Source organism: Sarcophilus harrisii, chromosome 6 (genome assembly GCF_902635505.1).
Source record: "Sarcophilus harrisii chromosome 6, mSarHar1.11, whole genome shotgun sequence".
NCBI lineage: Eukaryota > Metazoa > Chordata > Mammalia > Dasyuromorphia > Dasyuridae > Sarcophilus > Sarcophilus harrisii.
The window spans coordinates 243,337,658-243,360,210 of record NC_045431.1 but is presented as its reverse complement, the minus strand read 5'-3'; the positions used below and the strand labels follow the sequence as shown (position 1 = coordinate 243,360,210).

General features: G+C 39.4%; 1 protein-coding gene across 1 annotated transcript; it reads right to left on the bottom strand.

Annotated features, from left to right (window-relative positions):
* Nucleotides 1-507: 507 nt before the first annotated feature.
* LOC100932220 lies at nucleotides 508-16,838 on the bottom strand. The gene is made up of 7 exons (XM_003774479.4): nucleotides 16,704-16,838; nucleotides 13,041-13,311; nucleotides 10,384-10,486; nucleotides 9,125-9,375; nucleotides 6,440-6,542; nucleotides 5,287-5,516; nucleotides 508-886 (listed from the first exon to the last, which is right to left on the bottom strand). Exons 2-7 carry the CDS (start codon nucleotides 13,275-13,277, stop codon nucleotides 824-826), a joined length of 987 nt encoding a protein of 328 aa, XP_003774527.1. The 5' UTR covers nucleotides 13,278-13,311; nucleotides 16,704-16,838; the 3' UTR covers nucleotides 508-823.
* Nucleotides 16,839-22,553: the final 5,715 nt, after the last annotated feature.

Below are 22,553 nucleotides of genomic sequence, written 5' to 3'. Positions count from 1 at the left end.
GTAAGTGCTATTATTCCCATTATACAGAAGAGACTGAGACCGACAGACACACAGCACATATGTCTGAGTCTGGATTTGAACTCTTGTGTTCCTGATTCCAGGTCCAGAACTCTATCCACTATGGCACCTAACTATTTGGGATGGTTTACCCCCTACCCCCAATCACTTTCCCCCCATTATACTATTACTTTTTTTTATATTGCACCCTCTTTCTCTTGCTTAAGCTTTCCCTGGTTTCAATACTAGGATCATATTTATCTCTGAGAAGTTAGGTTACTTTTTCCATTTTTTGACAATTATTGAAAATAATTTTTGTATTAATTTATATTAATTTCTCTTTAAACATTTGATAGGGGAAGCTCGCTGGAATAGTGGATAGAGCACTGGCACTGAAGTCAGAAAAACCTGAGTTCAAATTTGGCCTTAGGTACTTTACACTTGCTATACCCTGGGCAAGTCATTTAACCCCAATTGTCTTACCAAAAAAAAATACAAACCATTTGATAAATTTCACTCATAAAGCTGTCTGGACCAGGGTTTGTTTGGGGGCTTTTTCCCTTTGGTAATTCCTTTATGATTTCTTCAGTTTCATTGTGTGATATTGGGCTGTTTAATATCTCTAGTTCTTGTTTGGTTAATGTGGGTATTTTAGATTTTTGTAGGTTATCATCCACATTTCCTTAAAATTCTTGGCTTTGCTAGAACATAACTGGGGATAGTAGGTTCTGCTAATTCTTTTTCTTTTCTCTCTGGTGTGTGTGTTCACTTTGTTCATGAATTTTATTTTCATCATTTGGTTTTCCTCTTTCTTGAAGTTAGTTTCTCAATTCATGAGTTCCATGAGGTTGACAGCCAAACCAGGTAATTTCAAGAGAGCGTTTCTGATCTGTGAACATAGAGAGAAAGATTGTCATTGTGGAAGCCTCCCCCCCCCCCCCATTCTCCTGAGCACTTAGGTCAGTATTTGCCTCTTAGTTTTCCAAGGAGTAAAAAAAAAAATAGAATTTTTGAGAAAACCTGGGATAAACAAAACGGGTTGACAAAGGGTGGAGCCAAAATGGCTTCTCTCAGAATCAACACCAGATAAAATCTCTGAATGGATTTTGGAGTGATAGAACCCACAAACATTTGAAGTATAATAATTTTCCAGCATAAGATATCTTGGAATGACTTCAAGAAAGGTCTGTTTCAACTGGGCAGGGGAAACCACAGCTTAGCACTGTACAGGGAGGCCCAGACCAGAGAGGCCTGATATGGGGAATCTAGTAGGAGGCTCTTAGCCAACATAAAACAGTGTGGCTACTCTGTCCTGGTTCAGAAGGCCAGTGAATTAGCAGACTAGCTGTGAGACTTCCAATGCAACTACAGAAGGCAAATAGTGAGCCCATGAACCCCAGCATAACAAGTGGGATTTTACCAGACCTCCCCAGCACAGTGGGAAAGCCTACACCAACTCCAGCACACAGTGAGTTGCGCTCCATAGAGAAACCTCAGGAAAATCTATCTCTCCCCTTTGCCTTAGAGGCAGACCTCAACCTTTAAAAATGAGCAAAAAAAAGCACGCACACACACACACACAAAGCTCTAACCATAAGAGAGCTACTATGGAGACAGGAAAAAACCAGAACATAAACCACATAAATGCAGAAGAGGACAACAAAGACAAACTCCCCTCAGAGGAAGCCTCAAAATGGGATATGAACTTGTCACTAGCTCAAAAAGCTCTCTTGGAAGAGTTCAAAAAGGATCTTAAAAGAGAGTTGAAAGAAAAATTGGGAAAGGAAATGAGAGCTTTACAAGAAAGTTTGGAAAAGAAAGCACAGAAATTGACTGGAAAAAATTCTTTAAAAAAATTCTGAAATGGAAATATATACTGAAGAAAACTTTTTAAATAGATTTGGTGAAATGGAGGGAAAAAACTCCTTGAAAAATAGAATTGTTGAAAAGGAAAAAGAAAACAAGTCCTTAAAAATTAAAATTGGTGAAATGAAAAATAAAATCCAAAGGACAAAGTAACTCCTTTAAAAGTACAATTATCCAAATGCAAAATGAGGTTAAAAAGCTAAATGAAGAAAATAAAATTAGATGTTATTATCTATAAATAATTATTTAATAATTAGAAGTTGGACTCTATAATAAAAATTAGAGTTGGACAAATGAAAGTGACTATCTCAATGAAACATCAAAAATCAAACAAAATTTAAAAATAGAAAAATTATAAAACATATTATTGGAAGAATAGCTGACCTGGAAAATTGATCCAGGAAAGACAATCTAAGAATTAGTGGACTACCCGAAAGCCACATTGAAAAACAAAGAATCTGGATAACATCTTTCAAGAAGTCAATAAGGAAAACTGCCCTGATATTTTAATAGTCAGAAATTAAATATTTATTGAAAGACTCCACTGACTAACTCCTGAAAGAGACCTTCAAATGAAAACTCCAAGGAATATTGTAGCTAAATTCTAGAATTATCAGATTAAGGAGAAAATACTGCAAGCAGGCAAAAAGAAACAATTCAGGTATCGAGAAGTCACAATCAGGATTGTCCAGTACCTAGCAGCTTCTACTTTAAAAAATCAAAGGGCCAGAAATATGATATATTCCTTCGAGAAAGGACGTTGGAAAGAATCAACTTTCCCAGCAAAACTAAACATTTAATCTTTCAGGGGAAAAGATGGACATTCAATGAAATAGGGGATGGGATTTTCAGTCACTTTTGATGAAAAGACCAGAGCTGAACAGAAAATTTGATCTTCAAATACAAGACTCAAGAGAAATAGAAGAAGATAAAAGAGGAAGAAAAAATGTTTTTAAAGGTTAAAATGTTTACCTTTCTACATGGGAAAATGATATGTGTAACTCTTGAGAACTCTACTTTTGTCAAAGCATTGGAAGGGGTTTACTAAGAGGGTATAGGTATAAGTTGACTTGAATGTCATGATATAAAAAAGAAATTGGGGTGGAAAAGGTATTGTACTGGGAGAAGAGGAAAGGGGAGGTAAAATGGGGTAAATAATGTCACATGAAGAGGCACAAAAGACCTATTACAGTTGAGAGAAAAAATGAATGGGGATGAGCATTCTTTGAACTTTAATCTCATTAGAGTTGCCTCAAAGAGGGAATATCAATACTTTAGTTTGGTATACAAATTTATCTCATCTTATAGAGAAATAGCAGGGAAAAGGAACCCCAAAATTGGGAAAGGTATGGTACCTCAAGTGTTATCTTCTAATTCAGTTCATACTCCCTCTCCCCTCTATCCCTACCACAACACTTCTGCCAAGTGATCATCAGGTATGCTGTAGCCAGCCTGGTTATGGAGTTTGAATTTGATCCTGTGTATAGTAGGAAGCCACGGGAGCTTCTTGAGCAGAGAAGTAACATGGTTAGGCTTCTGCTTTAGGAATATCTCTTTGGTAGTTAGATGGAGGTTGCACTTAAGAAGGGAAAAACAAGGCAGGGAGACCAACAAAAGGCTACTATATGATCTAAATTAGAGGTGATGAAGCCCTGAACTAAAGTGTCATTGTGTGAGATTGTGCAAGAGAGGTTATGGAGGATGAATTAACAAGATCTGGCAATTGATTGGATTGGGGGAGTGGGTGGCGGTAAGCAGGGGAGCAAGGGAGATGAGAATTGTCTAAGGTAGCAAACCTGGATAATTATAAGAATAGTGGAGCCCATCAAACTGTGCATACCTTTTGACTCAGCAGTGCTGCTACTGGGCTTATACCCCAAGGAGATACTAAAGAAGGGAAAGGGACCAGTATGTGCCAAAATGTTTATGGCAGCCCTGTTTGTAGTGGCTAGAAACTGGAAAATGGATGCCCTTCAATTGGAGAATGGTTGGGTAAATTGTGGTATATGAATGTTATGGAATATTATTGTTCTGTAAGAAATGACCAGCAGGATGAATACAGAGAGGCTTGGAGAGACTTACATGAACTGATGCTAAGTGAAATGAGCAGAACCAGGACATCATTATATACTTCAACAACGATACTGTATGAAGCTGTATTCTGATGGAAGTGGATTTCTTTGACAAAGAGACCTAATTCAGTTTCAATTGATCGATGATGGGCAGAAGCAGCTACACCCAAAGAAAGAACACTGGGAAATGAATGTAAACTGTTTGCATTTTTGTTTTTCTTCCCAGGTTATTTTTACCTTCTGAATCCAATTCTCCCTGTGCAACAAGAGAACTGTTTGGTTCTGCACATATATATTGTATCTAGGACATACTGCGACATATTCAATATATATAGGACTGCTTGCCATCTAAGGGAGGGGGTGGAGGGAGAGAGGGGAAAAATTGGAACAGAAGTGAGTGCAAGAGGATAATGTTATAAAAAATTATCCTGGCATGGATTCTGGCAGTAAAAAGTTATTATAATAAAAAAGTTTTTTTTACCTCTAATTGGAAAACATAAAAAAAAAGAATAGTGGAGCCCTTGACAAAATATGCCAAAGTATGTAAAGGATTATGAGTTCTGTTTTTGGACATGTTGATTTTAAGATGCCTACAAGAAATCCAACTTAAAATGCCCATTGGAAAGTTGGCAATGTGGCACCAGGGCTGGATATTCATTTTGAGGAGTCATCTGTATAAAGATAATAACAACTCTTGGGAACTGATTAAGGGGGGGGGAAGAGGAGAGACTGGTGAACAAAGCATTTTAAGGTACTCCCACAGTTAGTAGGTGGAATATGGATAATGATATGGAAGTAAGGAAGAACAGATAGACAGATAGGTAGGAGGAGGACCAAGAAAAAACAATTATCACAAAATCAGAGAAAATACCCAGGGAGAGACTGATCAGCTAGCTAATAGCAGAGAGATAGGGAAGGAGGAGAATTAAAACTATTAGCAATTTGGTGATCACTGGAGACTTTCAGTTGAATGACTCTGAAATCCAGTTGCAAGAGATTGAGAATTAAATTAGAGAAGAGGAAATTGTAATGAGCACAAACAACAGTTTTTTCTAGGAGCATTGCTACAAGAGGGAAGAACGATCTAGGTAGGCAGCCAGTTGGATGGTTGGGTCAGTTTCCTTCAAGTATTTACATTTTTAGTAAGTTGTACATACTTACCTCAGTGGCATGTAGAGCTTGAGGGTTTCGGGTTTGTTTTTTTTTTTTTTTATCTCCACCATCGCCTAGCACAATGCCTTGCATGAAGTGTGCACTTAATACAGATTGAATTGAATTTGATCTTAGCAGTCATTCATTCACTCATTCAACCACCATCCTTTATGAGGGAGCCTGCTACTTTAGAACACACCTGATCACTCCGAGGGACTCCAGATCTCAGTTGTGTTGCAAAGTGTTCACAGTTATTGTTGAGGAGGTTGTAGGGAACCAGTTTCCCCACCAATTTCAAAGCTCGATGCACGATCTGGGTGGGTGGCAGTGGCGGGTCACTGTCGTCATACTTGTTATTGACTTGATACCTGTTGCTTCCAACCATCACATAGAGCAGTTCTCTCTTAAGTGGTGCAATGTCGGCAACAACTGACAGAGGACCATAGGATCAAAGATGTAGAGCTGATAAGTGACCTTACAGGTTATAGAGCGCCAACCCCCTCATTTGCAAATGAGAAGACTACCAGTATCCACAAAGAAGATGCCTACATTGGATTCCATCTTAGGAAGCTGCTGATATGGGTCCCACCCTGGCTTAAACCCAGTGGTCCCCCCAGCCTCAAGTTTCTGACAATGGCACAAAATTAACTTTTGTATGACTATGCTCCCTGACCACTCCCTGAGTTTTGAGCAAACTTAAAAATGATTGGATGTAATGAATGTTTCAATAACCCAATATGATTTTGCCATCCATAATCTATTAAAATTCTTATGCAGAAATGTGAGAATTAATATCTGTGCTTGGAGTAGCACAAACCAGTCCAGGGAACAAGCAATATGCAACCTCTTCTCCAAAAATTTTAGCAGAGCACTTCCTTAAAAACAGTAGTGTGGGTCTTAATTTACTAGTAGAGAGGTACATCAGGGAGAAGGTGGCTATGAGGAATGAGAATGTGTGGTTTAATGAAATATAACTGTTAACAGAAGACCAATCAGATCTTCAGAAGAATAATTAGCTCAAGTCAGCAATAACCACTCAGTCCAACCTGTTCTCCCTCATAGCAAAAACCATGGAATAGTCCATGCTGATGTGGAAGACGGGTAGGGGAAGAGATGGAAAGGAGAGCTCTAGGCTATGCAGTTCCTGCCCTGTTAAGGCCTGCAGGTGTATCCAGTGCCCTCTCTTACCTGTGCTTTGTGTAAATCCCTAATCACCCAAACTCATCCAATTAAGGATCTCTCATAAGAAAAGCTTGCTGCAAGATATCATGTACCACCCCACCTTGACACCTAGCTCCTTGCGTACACACAGCCAAACCATGTCTAAAAAGTAAAGGGGAGAAACTTCTTACGTGGAGGTGCCAGGTGGACAACACAACCATAACCCACATAAACAGCCCAATGAGAGTAGCCTCTTCGGAATATTTCAATCAGGTCTCCAGGCGTGGGTTCTTGCTGCAAAACCAAAAATAGAGCCAGGTTAGAGAAGCAGCTTTTGGGAAGAAGGAGGGAGAGACTTGACAAGCTAGGCCACATCTAAAGGAAGGTGGCCCAGGAGATGAGGGGGACTGGATTTGAAACCATAGAGCTTGGTAAATAGCATCAGGAAAGAGATATGTGGTTGAGACACAATCACATCTAATATCTGAAGGACTGCCATGAGAAAGAGAAGTTAGTCTTGTTCTACTTGGCCACAGAACTGGGTAAAAGACAGAGGTAGATGGAGACTGGATGTAAAGAAAGACTCCTAACAATGAAAACTCTTCCAAAGTGGAAGAGACTGAAGTGGAAAGTAGCAAAGTCTTTGGGAGGATTTGATCCCCTGAGTTAGAGTGAATTACCTTTTAGAAAGAATATTTACTAAGGTGGTATAGGAAGAGCAATTGGTATATACTGCATTTCCCCCCAGAGTCTGGGATAACTGTCCCACAAATATGAGACATATTTCCAAAGAGTTTGGGCTTAAACTTGGAATATGATGGCGATGTGGAATGCACGCAGTATGGCAATGACAAGCCAAGAACTATAGAATTAGAGATTTAGAGCTGATAAGCGACCTTAGAAGTTATAGGAGACTCTAGCAACATATCTACATTTCACTCCAAAAAGGAGATGTCTACTCCATCTTAAGCAGGACATCCAATGGGAAATTGATGATATGGATCCCATCCTGGGTCAGGCCAAATGGTCCCTTCAGTCCCAAGTTTCTGACAATGGTAAAAATGTATCTTTTTGTGGGAGAGTATGATCGTCCTTCTCTGACAAGCAAACTCAAAAATGGTTGGATGTAATCAGTTTTATGGGTGCCCAGAGGATCAACTTACAGCTCTGGCTTACTGGAGTCTTTTCTTGAGTCCATCACCAGATTTCTTTTCTGGTTCAGAGAACCACGCACCTTGAAGCCACCTAACCCTCAGATGGCTATCTTTTTTTCCCCCTCACTGTCTATATTTAGTCTATATTTCTTTTTTGTATATCTTTGCTCCAGAGTCTTTCCCTTCTCCCTAATGGCATGGTCAATGGAAATAAGGGGAGAAAGAAAAATTCTCTTCCCTTCAAGAGCTGAGGCTTGGTTCCAATTGGAATCCTCAGGGCCAGAACTGAAATTTTCTACTTCTATGCTGGATTCCTCTGGCCTAAATTCACCCATAGACTGATTGCTCAATAGGTATGGCTGATCCTCTCAGCCTATCATACTGCTTTCTTTCTAAACCCAGTCAAAGAAACCCACAGATTACTATGAGTATTGTAAACCATCATCTTTACACATTTAAAACTTAGTCTCTTTACCAATTCATTGACATGAGGGAAAAATACTTAAGTCCAGATGGGAACTGGAGATAGGGAAGATGATTTAGTGTCTCAGAGGTCCTCAAACTACAGCCGGCGGGCCACATGCGGCAGCTGAGGACGATTATTCCCCCCCCCTCACCCAGGGCTATGAAGTTTCTTTAGTTAAAGGCCCACAAAACAAAGGTTTTGTTTTTACTACAGTCTGGCCCTCCAACAGTCTGAGGGACAGTGAACTGGACCCCTATTTAAAAAGTTTGAAGACCCCTGATAGACTCTGTGTATGACAGGTGAATGACTAACGAGAGAAAGAATAGGAGAAACATGATGAGGAAAATCCAGATGAGAGGTATCCAACTTGGAGCCAGAAGATTTCTTGCAACTCTTGAAAGGAAGTTTTTGAAATCTATACATATCTTTCTAATTTTGGGAACAGGATAGATATGCTAATGAAAGCAGTGATCTTTCAGAATCATTAAAATCACATTATATTTTAGGACACATGAAGATGCTCAAACCAACCTGCATTATATCCATGGTAATTAGAGATTCATTGGAAATTAGTATTTGAGGATGAACTGTAGGAAGTGCAAAATTCATAGGCTGAATCAGTCAGTACAGGTGGGCTCTTTTAACCAGGCACCCAGGAGTGGTGATGGGGTGGTCTCTCTTTAGGGGTTTAGTGAAAGCTTCAACTTAGGAAGTCACTCAAAATTAAACTACATTTGTTTCATTCGGAAAACTTATTGGAGCTTTACGAGTTTCATTTGTTCAATCCAAGAAGGGAAGAAGAGGGTTCCAGAAATCTAAAGTAATACCCGGGGCTAGGCTGAGAAAATAGACCAAACCTCATCTACTATGAACTGGCTCCAGTCAATTCAAACCAGTTAAAAATAGCCCCTAGGTCATGCTAGACACATAATTTCCTGAATTTCATTTCCTGAAATTCATTTATTCTTCCAGAAAGCTAGGTGGTGAAGTGATAGAGCACCAGACTAGAAGTCAGGAAGACCACCTGAGTCTGAATCCACTTCCTCACTGTGAACACCTTGGCAAGTCACTCAACCTCTTCATCTGTTCAATGGGAACAATAATAGTACCCACTTACAAAGATTCTTGTAAGAATCGAATGAGATAATGAAGTGTTTTGTAAATCTTATAGCATCACATAAGTTCTAGTCATCATCATCATCCATTCATTCATTTAAGCACCATTTGTTAAGTGCCTATTTTTGAAGACCACTTACCTGATTGCTACCAGGTATTCCATATCTCAGGTAGGTCAGGAAGTACTCCTGGATCAGTTTGTAAAAGACTTCATTGCCCACCTCTTTGAAAGCTCTTTGGACAATCTTATTGGGTGGTAGGGGCTCATATTTGTCATCATGTTTGTTATTGACCTGGTATTTGTCATTCCCAGCCACCACAGAGAGCCGCTCCATCTTCACCAGGGCTATATCCTTCCAGGCTGGCTTCTTGGCACCTATAGCATGTTGGTCTTTTAGATTTAATAAGGGAGGAAAAAAAGGATAATTGCAGTGAATCCAAAAGCAGTCCATGTATGGGTCAGGTCCCTTCAGTCAGTCCCACGTTTCTGACAGAGTCAGAAAGAGATCCGTGAGGGACAGCCAGGCTATCCTAACATCAAAATCAAATACATAGAAATATTCCCCAAACAGCTTCAGTAACCAAATCAATTATGAAATTATTCAAACTCTTGCTATGAACAAACTTGGGAAATCTTGAGAGAACATTATTTTTTGCTAGGGGAATACAAACAGTGACATCATAAACAAATGCCACAAAGGCTCTCAGACCAACTTTTAAAGAGGGAGCTCATCAGCCTGGAAGACAGCTCCCACTCTACCCCACCCCCAGAGACTGACACACAATGGTTCCAGTTCCTTCTCCCATCTGTTGTAGGTATCAAGTCAACCAGAATCAGGGATGATGCTATAAACACCAACACCATAGCCTTTCTACCTTGGTAGAGGATCCTTCCCCATTTCTATTCTCTTCCTGGACTGGGCCCTCATTCCCTATCAATGCAAAGAATAGAGAAGGACTCAAAAGTTCTGATGGGTGCTGGGTTGTTAGGGGAATTTTACCTTCCTTCAATAATGGTACTATTCTTGCCCACCCAGAACTAATGATATCAGGTCCTAGTTGATGTTCTATAATAATCTTATTGCCTTCCCCAGCCCCAGCCTTCCTGCAATGCTGTGATATGGGTCGAAATCCCTTGTCTCTCTGTGGCAGAGACCAGTAGACAGTAGGTGTTGATTTAGTGTCAGGGATGACAAAACCATACCACTGAGAATACATTCAGTGCTGTCTAAATTCATTACCCAGTGAGTTACTTGACTCATTTAAAGATCTATAATCAGAAAACCTTGTCGGTGTTGGTCATTGCTAATAGGTATCATGCACCACTCCACCTTGACACCCAGTGCCTTTCTTGTACATAACCAAGCCATGTCTGAGAAGTAAAGGAGAAACTTCTTACGTGGATGTACCAGGTGGACAACACAACCATAACCCACGTAAACAACCCAGTAAGAATAGTTGGTTCGGAAAATCTCCAGCAGGTCTCCAGGCTTGGGCTCTTGCTGTAAAACCAAAAATAACACTAGGTTAGAAGCCATCTGGAGGGAGAGAAGGGATACACTTGACGAGCCGGTCCACACCAAAGGAAGGTGGCTAGGGTGATGAGGGGACTAGAAACGAGACCATAAGAACTAGAGATGTTTAGTTTAGGAAGAACTTTCCCAAAGAACATGAATGAGAAACTTCTGAAGGGCTGCTGTGAGAAACAAGGGTTAACTTTGTTCTGCTCAGCCATGGAGACCAGAACTGGGTGCAAAGGGGTAGAAGCATCAGGAGCAGATTAAGTCTTGATGGAAAGAAAAACTTCCTAATAATGAGTCCTTATCCAAAATAAAAGGAGCTATCTTGTGGAGTAGTGAGGTTGCCATCATTGGCAGTCTTTAAGCCACTGGAGAATCATTCATTTATTGTGGAATTAACTCCTGCTCAGTTACAAACTACAATTGATTGAATCTGAGGTCCCTTCTGTTCTGAGAATTTTTTAGATTTCCATTAGGAATTTTTGAAATTAATAATATACAGGGAAGTATAGCTACTTATCAATTATTCAATCCTCATCTTTATGAGAAGTGTCCTCACTCACTCCAGACCTGCATTATTGACTTATGGCCTTTTGATTTCTTTCTCAAAAGCAATACCATCCTTCTCACTCATTCTGATGACCAGTCAGATTTTGATTTTATTAATAAAAATGAAATTTCAATGGCCCTTTTTAGGGTTTTTAGAATACCTCCCTTAATTAGCACAGGACTGTCAAGACAATAGTACAAGGAGTTCCTAATTCAAAAAGATCCAGTGGAGCCTCCAAGATTCAAAGTTAGTAAAGAAAGTTTGGTTCGTGGAGATCCAATGGCTTGGCTCAATTTCTTTTCTTATTCTAATGCTGTCGATTTTCTCCATGCCTTTGAAAAATTATTAAATCACCAAGGCTATATTTTTTCATGATTTCTTCTATCTTGTTAGCTATAAATTTTCTACCTATCCATAGATTCAAGAGACTTCCTTCTATCCTCTTCTAATTTTTTTGGTATGAATTTTTATATTTCACTGGAGTAACAGTTTGTATATGCAGAGTACAGTGTTGTTACCAACTTGCTCTTGTTTCTCACAAACTATTATAGTCAACCTCAGACATTTTCCTTGTGTCTCTTGGTTCCCAGCATCACGATTCAATGACATCTTTAGAAATTACTCAGGAGATAGTGATTTTTTCTAGTAGAAGGCTAAGATCCCAGGCTCTCAATCTCCTGTTAGTGTATATCTCGCCCATGGGGGGCATAATCACAAAATATTACTATGTTTCATAACCAAAATCTCAGAGAAGAATAAATATGAATGTGGGCCTTTCTTACAGTGAACTCCATCAGACTGGGAGCATCCCCCTTTGTGTGCTGCTGTGTAATTTAGGTGGCTGACTCACTAAGGGAGAAGGAATAAGGTACCATAGCAACATTTCAAATGGCATATGAAATCTGGTAACCAACGAGAAACATGGCTAGGAAAATCTATATTAGAGTTATCCAACATACTATATATTATATATAATTCCACAATTTTATCTTTGCCTATTTAGTCCACAGTGCTGTGATTGAAAGCAAGACCTAAAATCTTATTATATCTTGGGACATGTGAATGTACTAACTAATCAGCATTCTATCCATGATAATAAACAAATTAGGGATTAACACTTAAGTCCTATATCATCAAACAAGCTTATGGATTAATTAGTAACAAGTGTAAAAAATCAAAAACTGGAGCCAGGAAAATATTATTCATGGTTACACAAGGGGTGGGCCTGAGTAGGTACTGGTGAGAGCTCAGCCATTGGACTCACCAAGCATAATTTCTGACCACTCTCATTCAAAGAATTCCCCCTCTGTCCCTCATGGGAAAACCGAGTGTACCTAAGAAGATCTGAACCTAGGGTCAAACTGAAATTGTGGATCGAATCTCATCTCCTGGGCACCAGCTCAATTTTATTTCACCCCTTGTAAGCATCCTCAGCTTTTGTGTATCCATTCGTTTATTTTTCTGTAATGTAATGTTCTCTGGTTCAGTTTCCTTGGAGGTCTCTGGGGGCAGCCTTCTTTTCAGCTCAGGAATCACAACAAGAATAGCCGGAGTTAAAGTCCAAATCCTTTATTATCTCCTTCCTGAGGCTGGGTAGCTTTCTGGAGAGCCTTTCAAACCTGCCTTGGTCTCAGTGGGGGAAGTGCAGGAGGAGAGCCTGCCACCAGTGGCTTGACTGAAGATTGAATGAATGTCTGTCATTGGTTCCAGAGCTTGAGCCCTCTGAAAGTTTCTCCTCTGTGGCTCTCAGTCCCTGCTTATATGTTCCACACTGAGTATAAACCAATCATATCACTAGGAAACCATTATTTGTCATAAGATTAAATCAATCATACTGAACCATGCTAAACTAGATAACCATTGTCTCTATCAATTCCACTGACTTACCACCTTGTAAGAATCCTTTGTTTCAAGTTCAGTTCAGAGTTGTGGCCTACAACATTATCCCAACCACCATTTATACAGTGAACGTTACTCTTGACCCACCTGAATGCCGCCAGGGATCTCATTTCTCATGTAATTCAAAAAGTAGTCTTCCATCAGCTTGTACAGAACTTCATTGCCTACCTCCTTTAAGGTTGTCAGGGTCTGCTGAACAGACTTATTATTTGAGGGTAGCTGGTATCTGTCATCATTTTCGTTTTTATTCTGTAGCTTGTCTAGGCCAATCACCATGGAGAGCAATTCCATCTTCACCAGAGCTTTGTCCTTTACAGCTGACATCTTGATAGATATTCATCAGAACCATCATATTGACCTTTTAGTCCAAAAAAACAAAGACAGTTAACAGTGAGTTCTTTCTTAAATAGTCCTTTCCCAGATTAGATTCAACAGTCCCAAAGGTCAATCTCACGTTTCTTATAGTGCCACAGATGGGTAAATTGTGAGAGAGCCTTGTTGTCCCCCCAACTCAGATCTGTAATGACTCAGTTCACCTTTTCTTGTTTGTGTGTTTGCTTTTTGATATATAATTCTAGACAGCAGGTGGTATCTTGCAAGGTATTTAGTAGTTGCTAAAGATTTTCATCTTATTTATTTTATTACACCACATTTCAAACATTTCCTGATCTAATTTATATTTAACAGTATATTTAACAGTGCAAGTTCCTAAAGGACAGCCTTTTATAATTTAAGACCTGAACAAGAAATGTCATTATAAATCTCTTTCATATAAATGAATCCATATGATACAAATATTTGTTTAATCCTGCTTTTTCGACATATCATTAACTGAGGTGATGTGGATACTGCCCATGGAGGGCCTTTTAATTCCCATGGTTGGTTTCTAAATATTTCACTGGCTTCATCCAAAGCTAAAACACTTTTGGTTAAATTCAACAAATGTATAATTATTGATTGATTTTTTTCCCCAAAAAAAGTATTTCTGTAAGTTCTGTAAGTTCTGTAAACCTATTGTGTCTATGCTCTGAGAATATCTACCAGTCCTCTTCAGTTTTTTGGATACCTGTTTATAGTTGCCATAGATGAAGGATTATAGGAAAAGTCAAGATCCTTGCTTAACCCCTTTACTTCCATCAAAAGCATCCATTCTTTCCCCATTATGAATAAATTCTAAGTTTTACACACACACACACACACACACACACACACACATACGCACACACCATACTTTAAAGGATCCTGCACCCATACTTTTAGATAGAGATCTAAAAATAATTGAGTGCTATATACTATTGAAGGTCTTTTTTTTACTTTCCACATATTTCCATATTTGATATGTTATACAATAAAAATCAGACCAAAGGGGAAAAAACATAAGAAAAAGCAAACAAATAAACAAGAAAAGGTGAAAATACTAGACTTTGACTCATATTTAGTCTCCATAGTTCTCTCCCTAAATGCAAGTGGCATTTTTCTATCCCAAGTCTATTAGAATTATCTTGCTTCACTGTGTTGCTTAGAAGAACTAAGTCTATCATAGTAGATCATCAGATAATTTTGTTGTAACTGCATACAATGTTCCTCTGGTTCTGCTCACTTCATTTAACATCAGTTCATATAAGTCTTTCCAGGCTTTCCTGAAATCAGTCTGCTCATCATTTCTTATAGAACAATAGTATTCCATTACATTAATATACAATATCTTATTCAGCCTTTCCCCAGTTGATGGGTATCCACTCAATTTCCAATTCCTTGCCACTACAAAAAGGGCTGCTACAAACATATTTGCACATGTGGGTCCTTTTCCCTCTTTAATGATCTCTTTGGGATAAGACCCAATAGTGACACTCCTGGATCAAAAATATGCAGGGTTTTTTGTTGTTTTTTTTTTTACCACTTTGGCCATAGTTTCCAAATTGCTCTCCAAAATGATTGGGTCAGTTCACAACTCCACCAACAATGTGTTAATGTTCCAGTTTTCCCACATCCTCTCTTAACATTTATCATTATCTTTTCTTGTCATCTTAGCCAATCTGAGAGGTGGTATATGGCATTTCACATTATTTTAATATGCATTTCTCTAATCAATAGTGATTTAGAGCAATTTTCACATCTATAAATGACTTTAATTTCTTCTTCTAAAAATTGTCTGTTCATATCCTTTGACCATTTACCAATTAGGGAATGCCTTGTATTCTTATAAATTTGACTCAGTTCTCTCTATAGTTTAGAAATAAGGCCTTTTTCAGAAATACTGGCTGTAAAATTGTTTTCCAATTTTCTGCTTTCCTCCTAATTTTGGCTGCATTAATTTTGTTTGTACAAGATTTTAACTTAATGTGATCAGAATTATCCATTTTAAATTTTATATAATGTTCTCTAATTTTGAAGGTCTTTTCTGCATTTATTAGAATAATTCTATAGATTTTGTTGGGTCTAGTAGTATTTGTGATATTGAAATATTGATTGCTTTTCTTTTTTAACATTTTAAATAGAATTTTATTTTTCCTACTACATGTAAAGAGAGTTTTTAACATTCATCTTTGCCAAACCTTGTGTATCAAATTTTTATCTCTCTTTCCCCCCTTCCCTCCTCTCTAGGACAGCAAGCAATCCAGAAAAGGTTAAACATATGCAATCCTAAACATATTTTATGAATTACTTTTCTTATAAAATCTTCTCTAATTCATCTTATTCATCTTGATTTTAGTTTCTCAAAATAACAACCCATCACGAACAGCAACAATAGTCATCCAGATCAAAGAGTGCAAAAACCATATGACCCAGAATCCTAGGAAGATCTCTCTGGGCTGTACACAAGAGAGCAAGGCAGGTCACTGTGAAAGATGATGACCTTCCATTCCACCTGAGCCCTTAACTCTTCCAATTCTGCTTTGTGTTCTTGGTTTTAGAGAAAGTCTCCTCCCTAGGAAAAGAAGACGCAGCAATTAAGAGGAAGAGCTAGGTCCCTGGGGTAAAAGATCATGAAGAAAAGGAATGAGTAAGAAGAATTCACGTAAACCAAAATGGGAATCAAGAGTAGGAAACTTGATTGGTTACAATCTATCTATAGAAAGTCATCAGGTCTTGAGTAACGGGAATTCACTGAAGTACACAAGAAGGAGAGGAGAAGCATTGCAAGGAGAACCTAGATCAGCAGGATCCAGGCTTGACCTGGGAGAGCTTCGGTTTTGTACAGCTCTTGAAACAAGAGGAAAATATGGGAAGTCTTGATTCAGGAGCATGCTATAACCAGCCAATGTTCTACTCCATGTCAACTTCAGCCAGAGGGTCTGGTTGTCTTTGAGAGAAGCCAGATCCTGCCCAACCTTGTTCATGAGCTAACCTGAAACCTCGGCAGATGGTCAGCTGCTGCAAACAAGGTCATCAGAGTGACCCTGGAATGTTGTCTCCCCACTTTAGAAACTGGCTCTGCCCTGAAAGTCACAGAACGGTGACCTTACCTGTTTCATTCCCGAAACTCTCTGGAGTTTTATAAGTCCCTTCTCATCAAGTCAAGAAGTTATCCCCAGGTGAGAGAGATCTGAGTCTGACTAGGAGGGCCATGCTCAAGGTTGGGTTGAAAAAAGGCAGAAATCCTAACCTCCCACAACTCCCCCTCCTTTCAGTTCTAAGCCTAGGAAGCATTCTGCTCGTTATAATGCCAGCCATACAAAACCCAGCCTTCTGAGGTGCTGAAATGCCTTCCATTCAGCCACCACTTCTGAAGGGCCCGTGAGAACTAACCTGCTTACGTCCAGCAATCCTGTATCTCAGATAGGACACCAAGTAGGCCTGGGTCAGCATAGAACACACTTCATGCCCAACCACTTGGAGGCCCTCACGGCCTTCTGGATGATCTGACCAACTGGCAGCAGCTGGTCTCTCCAGCCCTGTGTCTCTGGCAGAGTCACAAAGGACTCATTATGGGAGAGTCCAGCTGTCCTCCCTGACATCAAATGTGTCCCATACATTAGGATGCCCCCAGACAGCTTCAATAAACCTACAGGAGGTTTCCAGACTTCTCTTGTGACTGAATGCAGGAACTGTCCTTAAGAAACTGTTAACTAAGCAGACCCTTACCCTATCCTATTTGTGCCTAAGCAAATACAGCCAGCCATGGGTGAGCAGCCCAAAGGCCCTCCGGCCAGCTTTGCAATGGGAGTAGGAAGAAACGTGCTTTCAGCAGAGGATCACACTGGACACACACACAGGGGACTCCCAGCATGGAGGGGAACTATGTGTAGATGGTTGGTTTCAGTACAATAGGGCATCTGATCAGCTCCAGACAGTGACTGCCCTAAGTACTCACTCGGGGCATCTTTGTGCTTGATTAGAGAATCCTGGCTCTCTGGCATTCTCTTTATTAGAACTAAGTCCTCATCTGTCAATGATGCACAAGAATATGTGGATTCTAGTGGGGAGAGAGAGAGAAATGGATTGGGGCACATTTCTTTTTTTGGAAGAAATTTGACTTCCTTTCTATAGATGCTGCTGTTCTCAAGACTTAGGAAATGTCACCCTTCCCCAACCTCCTAACACTGTTTGACAGCCACCACCAACAGATGTCTATTCAAAACATGATTCTCCAATTTGGGAGGCAGTTTTATGTCTGGGCTGTTGTGGACAAATGGTCCCAGAGTGATCTAGGATAGTACACAAGTTCCAGGGCTGTTTTTTGGTCAGATTTCCAAAAATGTTTGAGAGTCTCAGATTCATCATCTGTTTAGGAGGCTAACATGTTTCTGACGTTGAATTCTGGTCACCTGATTGTGTGGTCCTGGGTATTTCGCTCAATTTCCTCAGCTTCCACTGATATGTTACTACTTATTACTGTCATCATAATCCCCATAGCCTGTTGCTAGTATCTTTTTCAACTTAGTTAAGATAGAATCCTGGGACAAGTTTTCCCAGGATTTAAATCTTTTTGTTTATATTTATGTTCTGTATGTTTTGCACAAGTGGATTAAATCCTGTTTGTAATCGAATAAAATTTTGAGATGTAATCCCAAATTTAGACTCCACAAAGGCATTCATCAGACAATTCCAGGAGGAGAGAGGATGACAGAGATAATTGGTACCTCATCTGTTCTCCCGTCATTTTGATTTCTTTTGCTAATTTGTTTTGAATATTTTCTATGTGTACTTTTGAGCTTAAGAGGTTACTTGGTTTGGCAAAAGTTTATTTGTCAAGTTCTCAAGAATAGTAACGGGGTTATATTTGCAATATGGAGGCCTTTGTCATCTGTATGTGAAGGACATCTAGTTTCTGATGTATAATTGTAACCACCAGATTATATCTTGATAGATATTCAGTAGGTGCTAAATTTTTGCTGCCCACTGTGATGTGCTGTTGCAGAGTCTGTTTCCTTGCCTAATTTGCACTGATCGATAAGTATGGGCTCCTTTAGGATAAAGCTGGTCCTGGTACCGTGGTGGCCCACCATGACTTATCAGGCATAAACCTTTATTTTTCTACGAACAAATCCTAGTGTCAACAAATCCCGTGGGATGCACCTGTTTTTAGCCTTCTCCGTTGCCTGGTGAACGAAGTCCATTTTTTTTCCAGAAGCATTTATGCATATTTTCAACCTTTTTACCATGTGCTCTGTGAACATCTTCCAAGCCTTTTCAGCCTTTTGACAAGGAAGCGACCTCTGAAGAGGGGTTTTGCCCTGAGTGAACCCTGTAAAATTATGTAAAATCACCAAAAACCATGTCCCCTTTGATCTACAAACCCAAATGGCCTCGAATCCTCTCAGAGCAAGATGCGCTTTCTTGTCGGGAAGTCACAATCCCAGATTCCCACGTGCGATTGAGAATTATCAAACTTCCCCCAGACTCATACATAAAACAGATCTTCAAAAAATGACCCTTTGCAGATCTCTCCTGTGAGAAAGATATACCGGCCAAGAGAATCCCTCCTGGTGTTTCTTTAATAACAAAGCCTTTTGACCATAGTCTCTGGGTTTAGCGAATTCTCTTGCTCAGAACTCGGGCTTGGAGAAAAGGAACTTCACCCGTTCCTGCCTAACCTCTCCATGGCATCCCCTCCTCGGTTTCAAATGACCGAGAGCCCAGCTTCTCAAACTGTGGCTCTTGATCCCACGGGGTCTCGGAACTGAATGTGGAGGCTGAGAAATTATGATTTACAAACTGCATCCCCTTTGACCCAGCAGAGCCTCTACTGGGCTTGGATCCTAAAGAGATCTTTAAGGAGGGAAAGGGACCCACAGGTGCAAAAGTGTTTGTGGCAGCCCTTGTTGCAGTGAACGAAACTGGAAACGGAGAGGGAGCCCATCAGTGGGGGAACGGCTGAATAAGTCATGGGATACGAGGGTTATGGAATGTTATCGCTCTGTAAGAAATGACCAGCAGGAGGAGTTCAGAGAGGCCGGAGAGACTGACATGAAGTGATGCTGAGGGAAGGGAGCAGGACCAGGAGAACATTATACCCGCAACATCAACATTATAGGAGGATCAATTCCGATGGACTCCGATTTTGCAAAGACCGGCCCCTCAGCTGCCTCCCTCGGGCTTGTCTCCCAGAGCGGAGCAAGGGACCCCCCAGCTCCCCGTGGCCCCCAAGGACGCCCGATTTCTGCTGCCTCCGACCCCTAGAGCGGCGGGAGTCGCAGCTAAGCTCTGTGGGAAGGGACCGGAACCTCAGTCTCCCGATCTGTAAGGAGCGGGATTTGGACTAAGTGAGGATCACTCTCACCGGGCCGCGAACCGAGATCAGAGCAGCGTGTGCGTGGCCCTTTAAGAGTCAGCGGTAGGCCTTGCGCTCCTCCCCCTGGCTTCAAAAGCCTCATTGCGGCTGCGCCGCCGCCGCCGTCCCCCTTCCCCGGTGCTTTCCCTCCCTTTCCCATTTCTTTCCCACTGCTCCCCGCCCACGCCCAGAGCTGTCGTTTTCTGGCCTAGAACCGAAAGAAACTTCTCAGCAAACGTGGGTGGAGCCGAGCTCCCGTCCCTCTACCCTACAGCGGGGTGCCGGGAATGACGTCAGTGGAAAAGTACTAAAAGACTTGCGCAGTGGATACTAGGCCCGGGAAGGGGCCTCTGCCCTCTGCGGCGGCGCCAGTCGAAGTCTTCACGCTCTTCTACTGGCCCAGAAGGTGGCACCCGTGGGCCCTCCATCCCAGGGCTTCTTAAACTTTTCCCACGGGCGACCCCTTCTGGCCGGAGTAGGTTCTACATGATGGGACCCCAGGTGTGTAGGTATATAAAAGATACACATCCATTTACTGAGAATAAATCCGAGAGAAATTTATTTGAAACCAATTCCTCGGTATACATACGATTATACCGTTTATTAACGTAAAGACCAATTTGCTTAAGAATACCACGGTTGCGAATCAAAAAAAAAAATCTCGAAAACATTTGATACTCCAGGATGTAGAGCATCCTCTACGTGGTTCAGCATTTAAATATTAAATATAAATTTTTATATACATTTATACATAAAGCATTAAAATATTCTGAGCTTAAAACTAAACCTTTGGGAAGATTATTTTCAGTTATAAAATCATCTGTATCTGTAAACATTTCTAAAGAACCATTCTGCACCCTATTCTTCCTTGTTAACTATTGTAGTAAAACTTTCAATTATCTTTTAACAGAAGTATTGCCATTTTTTGCTTAAAGCAGTATGTTTAAATACGCTTTTTAAAAATCTGACAAATAATAGTTTTGAAAACTTTAAGTCATTATGAAAAAAATTTACAAAATCGGTGCGTCAAATAACATTCATCTTTCAGTGTCAATAGCCTGTTTAAACTTCCCCCTCTTGAAAAAAACATCTTAACTCTGCATGTAGTAATAAGCTCTTGTAATCTGAGAAGGTTTTAAAACAGATGACTGTTAAGGGTAGGGCTTTATATATATATACAATTAATATATTAATATATTTAATTAATATATAATAATTTAATTAATTATATAAATTAATATATTTATATATAATAATAATTTATATATTTATTTATAAAAAATATATATGTCTTTTATTTTCAAAGAATATAGATGGATAATTTTCAACATTCACCCTTGCAAAACCTTGTGTTCCAGATTTTTTCCCTTCCCCCTCACTCCCTCCCCTAAAGGGCGAGGAATCCAATATATGTTAAATATAGGCAATTCTTCTATACACATTTCCACAGATATCATGTTGCACAAGAAAAATCGAATCAAAAAAGAAAAAATAAGAAAAAATGCAAGCAAACAACAAAAAGTGAAAATACTATGTTGTGATCCACATTCAATTAAGAGTAGAACTTTTAATGAAGTTAACCATTTTGATAACATCAAGAAATATATCTAACTCAGGTGATTTGTTTTTTCACTGTTGAGCGCCTCCACTGGATCACAGCAGTGATCAAATGGGCTATGTTCATTGTCAAATGTAATTTTTGCTACAAAGCCTACATTCTTGTCCATCATTGTTTGCTCATCATTGTTCCAACACCATCTATACAGACTCCAAAGCAATTTTTTCACTAAATTTCTATTTGTGAAAAATTCATCAATTTTATATCTCCTCGTGTGCCCTTTCAAAGGGCAAAAAAAACAATAATTCCTCATGTATACTTCTTTTATAAATGTATTATATTGTATTGTATAATATTATATATAATATATAATTACATATTATTATATATTGATATAATCATATATTATATATTAATAATATTATATAAAGTAACAACTGTACTATGCCAGAAATATCAATTGTTTCATTTAATTGAATTATAAACTTTGGGCTTCCCTTAAGCCTACTAGTAAACTGCGGGAATTAGTTATTCCTAATTTCACAAATTATTTTGGAAATAAAGAAATTGTATTAATTTCTTCCCCATACTTTTTCCCATGAACTATTTCACTTTTGTCTCATAGGGCTTTTTAGTTTTTGCCATTAAACAAGTTTTGTAAGATACAAGTAAAATATTTTTCATCGATAGTAACAAATTTCTCAAAACATTGGTTTTCTTTACTTGAAGACTTTAAAAGTCATTCAACTGGAAACTGAGTGGATACCCATCAGTTGAGGAACGGCTGAAGAAGATATGGTATATGAATGTAATGAGATATTATTGTTCTATAAGAATCAACAAGCAGGCTGATTTCGGAAAAGCTTGGAAAGACTTACATGAACTGCTGCAAAGTGAAGCGAGCAGAACCAAGAGAATATGGTACACAGCAACAAGATTAGGCGATGATCAGCTATGATGGATGTGGATCTTTTCAACAATAAGGTGACTCAAGACAATTCCAATAGACTTGTGATGGCGAGAGCCATCTGCACTATGGGGATTGGATGTGATCAAAGCATAGTATTTTCACCTTCTTTGAGTGGTGGTAGTGTTTGTTTGCATGGTGTTTTTTTTTTTTTTCTCTTTCTGGCATTTTTTTTTCCTTTTGATCTGATTTTTTTTCTTAATCAACATGACTTATAATGGAAATATGTTTAGAAGAATTTAAACTATAGTTTAACCTATCATGGATTGCTTGTTACTAGGGAAGAGGCAAGGGAGGGAGAATGAAAAATTTGGAACACAAGGTTTTGCAAAGGTGAATGCTGAAAGCTATCTTTGCATA

Bases quoted from the DNA above. Each gene is read 5' to 3' on its own strand.
- LOC100932220 (XM_003774479.4), bottom strand. From the start codon at position 13,277: ATGTCAGCTGTAAAGGACAAAGCTCTGGTGAAGATGGAATTGCTCTCC. The intron at 9,376-10,383 runs GTAAGAAGTTTC...TAAATCTAAAAG, and splicing joins TGTCCACCTGGTACATCCAC to ACCAACATGCTATAGGTGCC. The intron at 5,517-6,439 runs GTAAGAAGTTTC...GTCCTCTGTCAG, and splicing joins TGTCCACCTGGCACCTCCAC to TTGTTGCCGACATTGCACCA.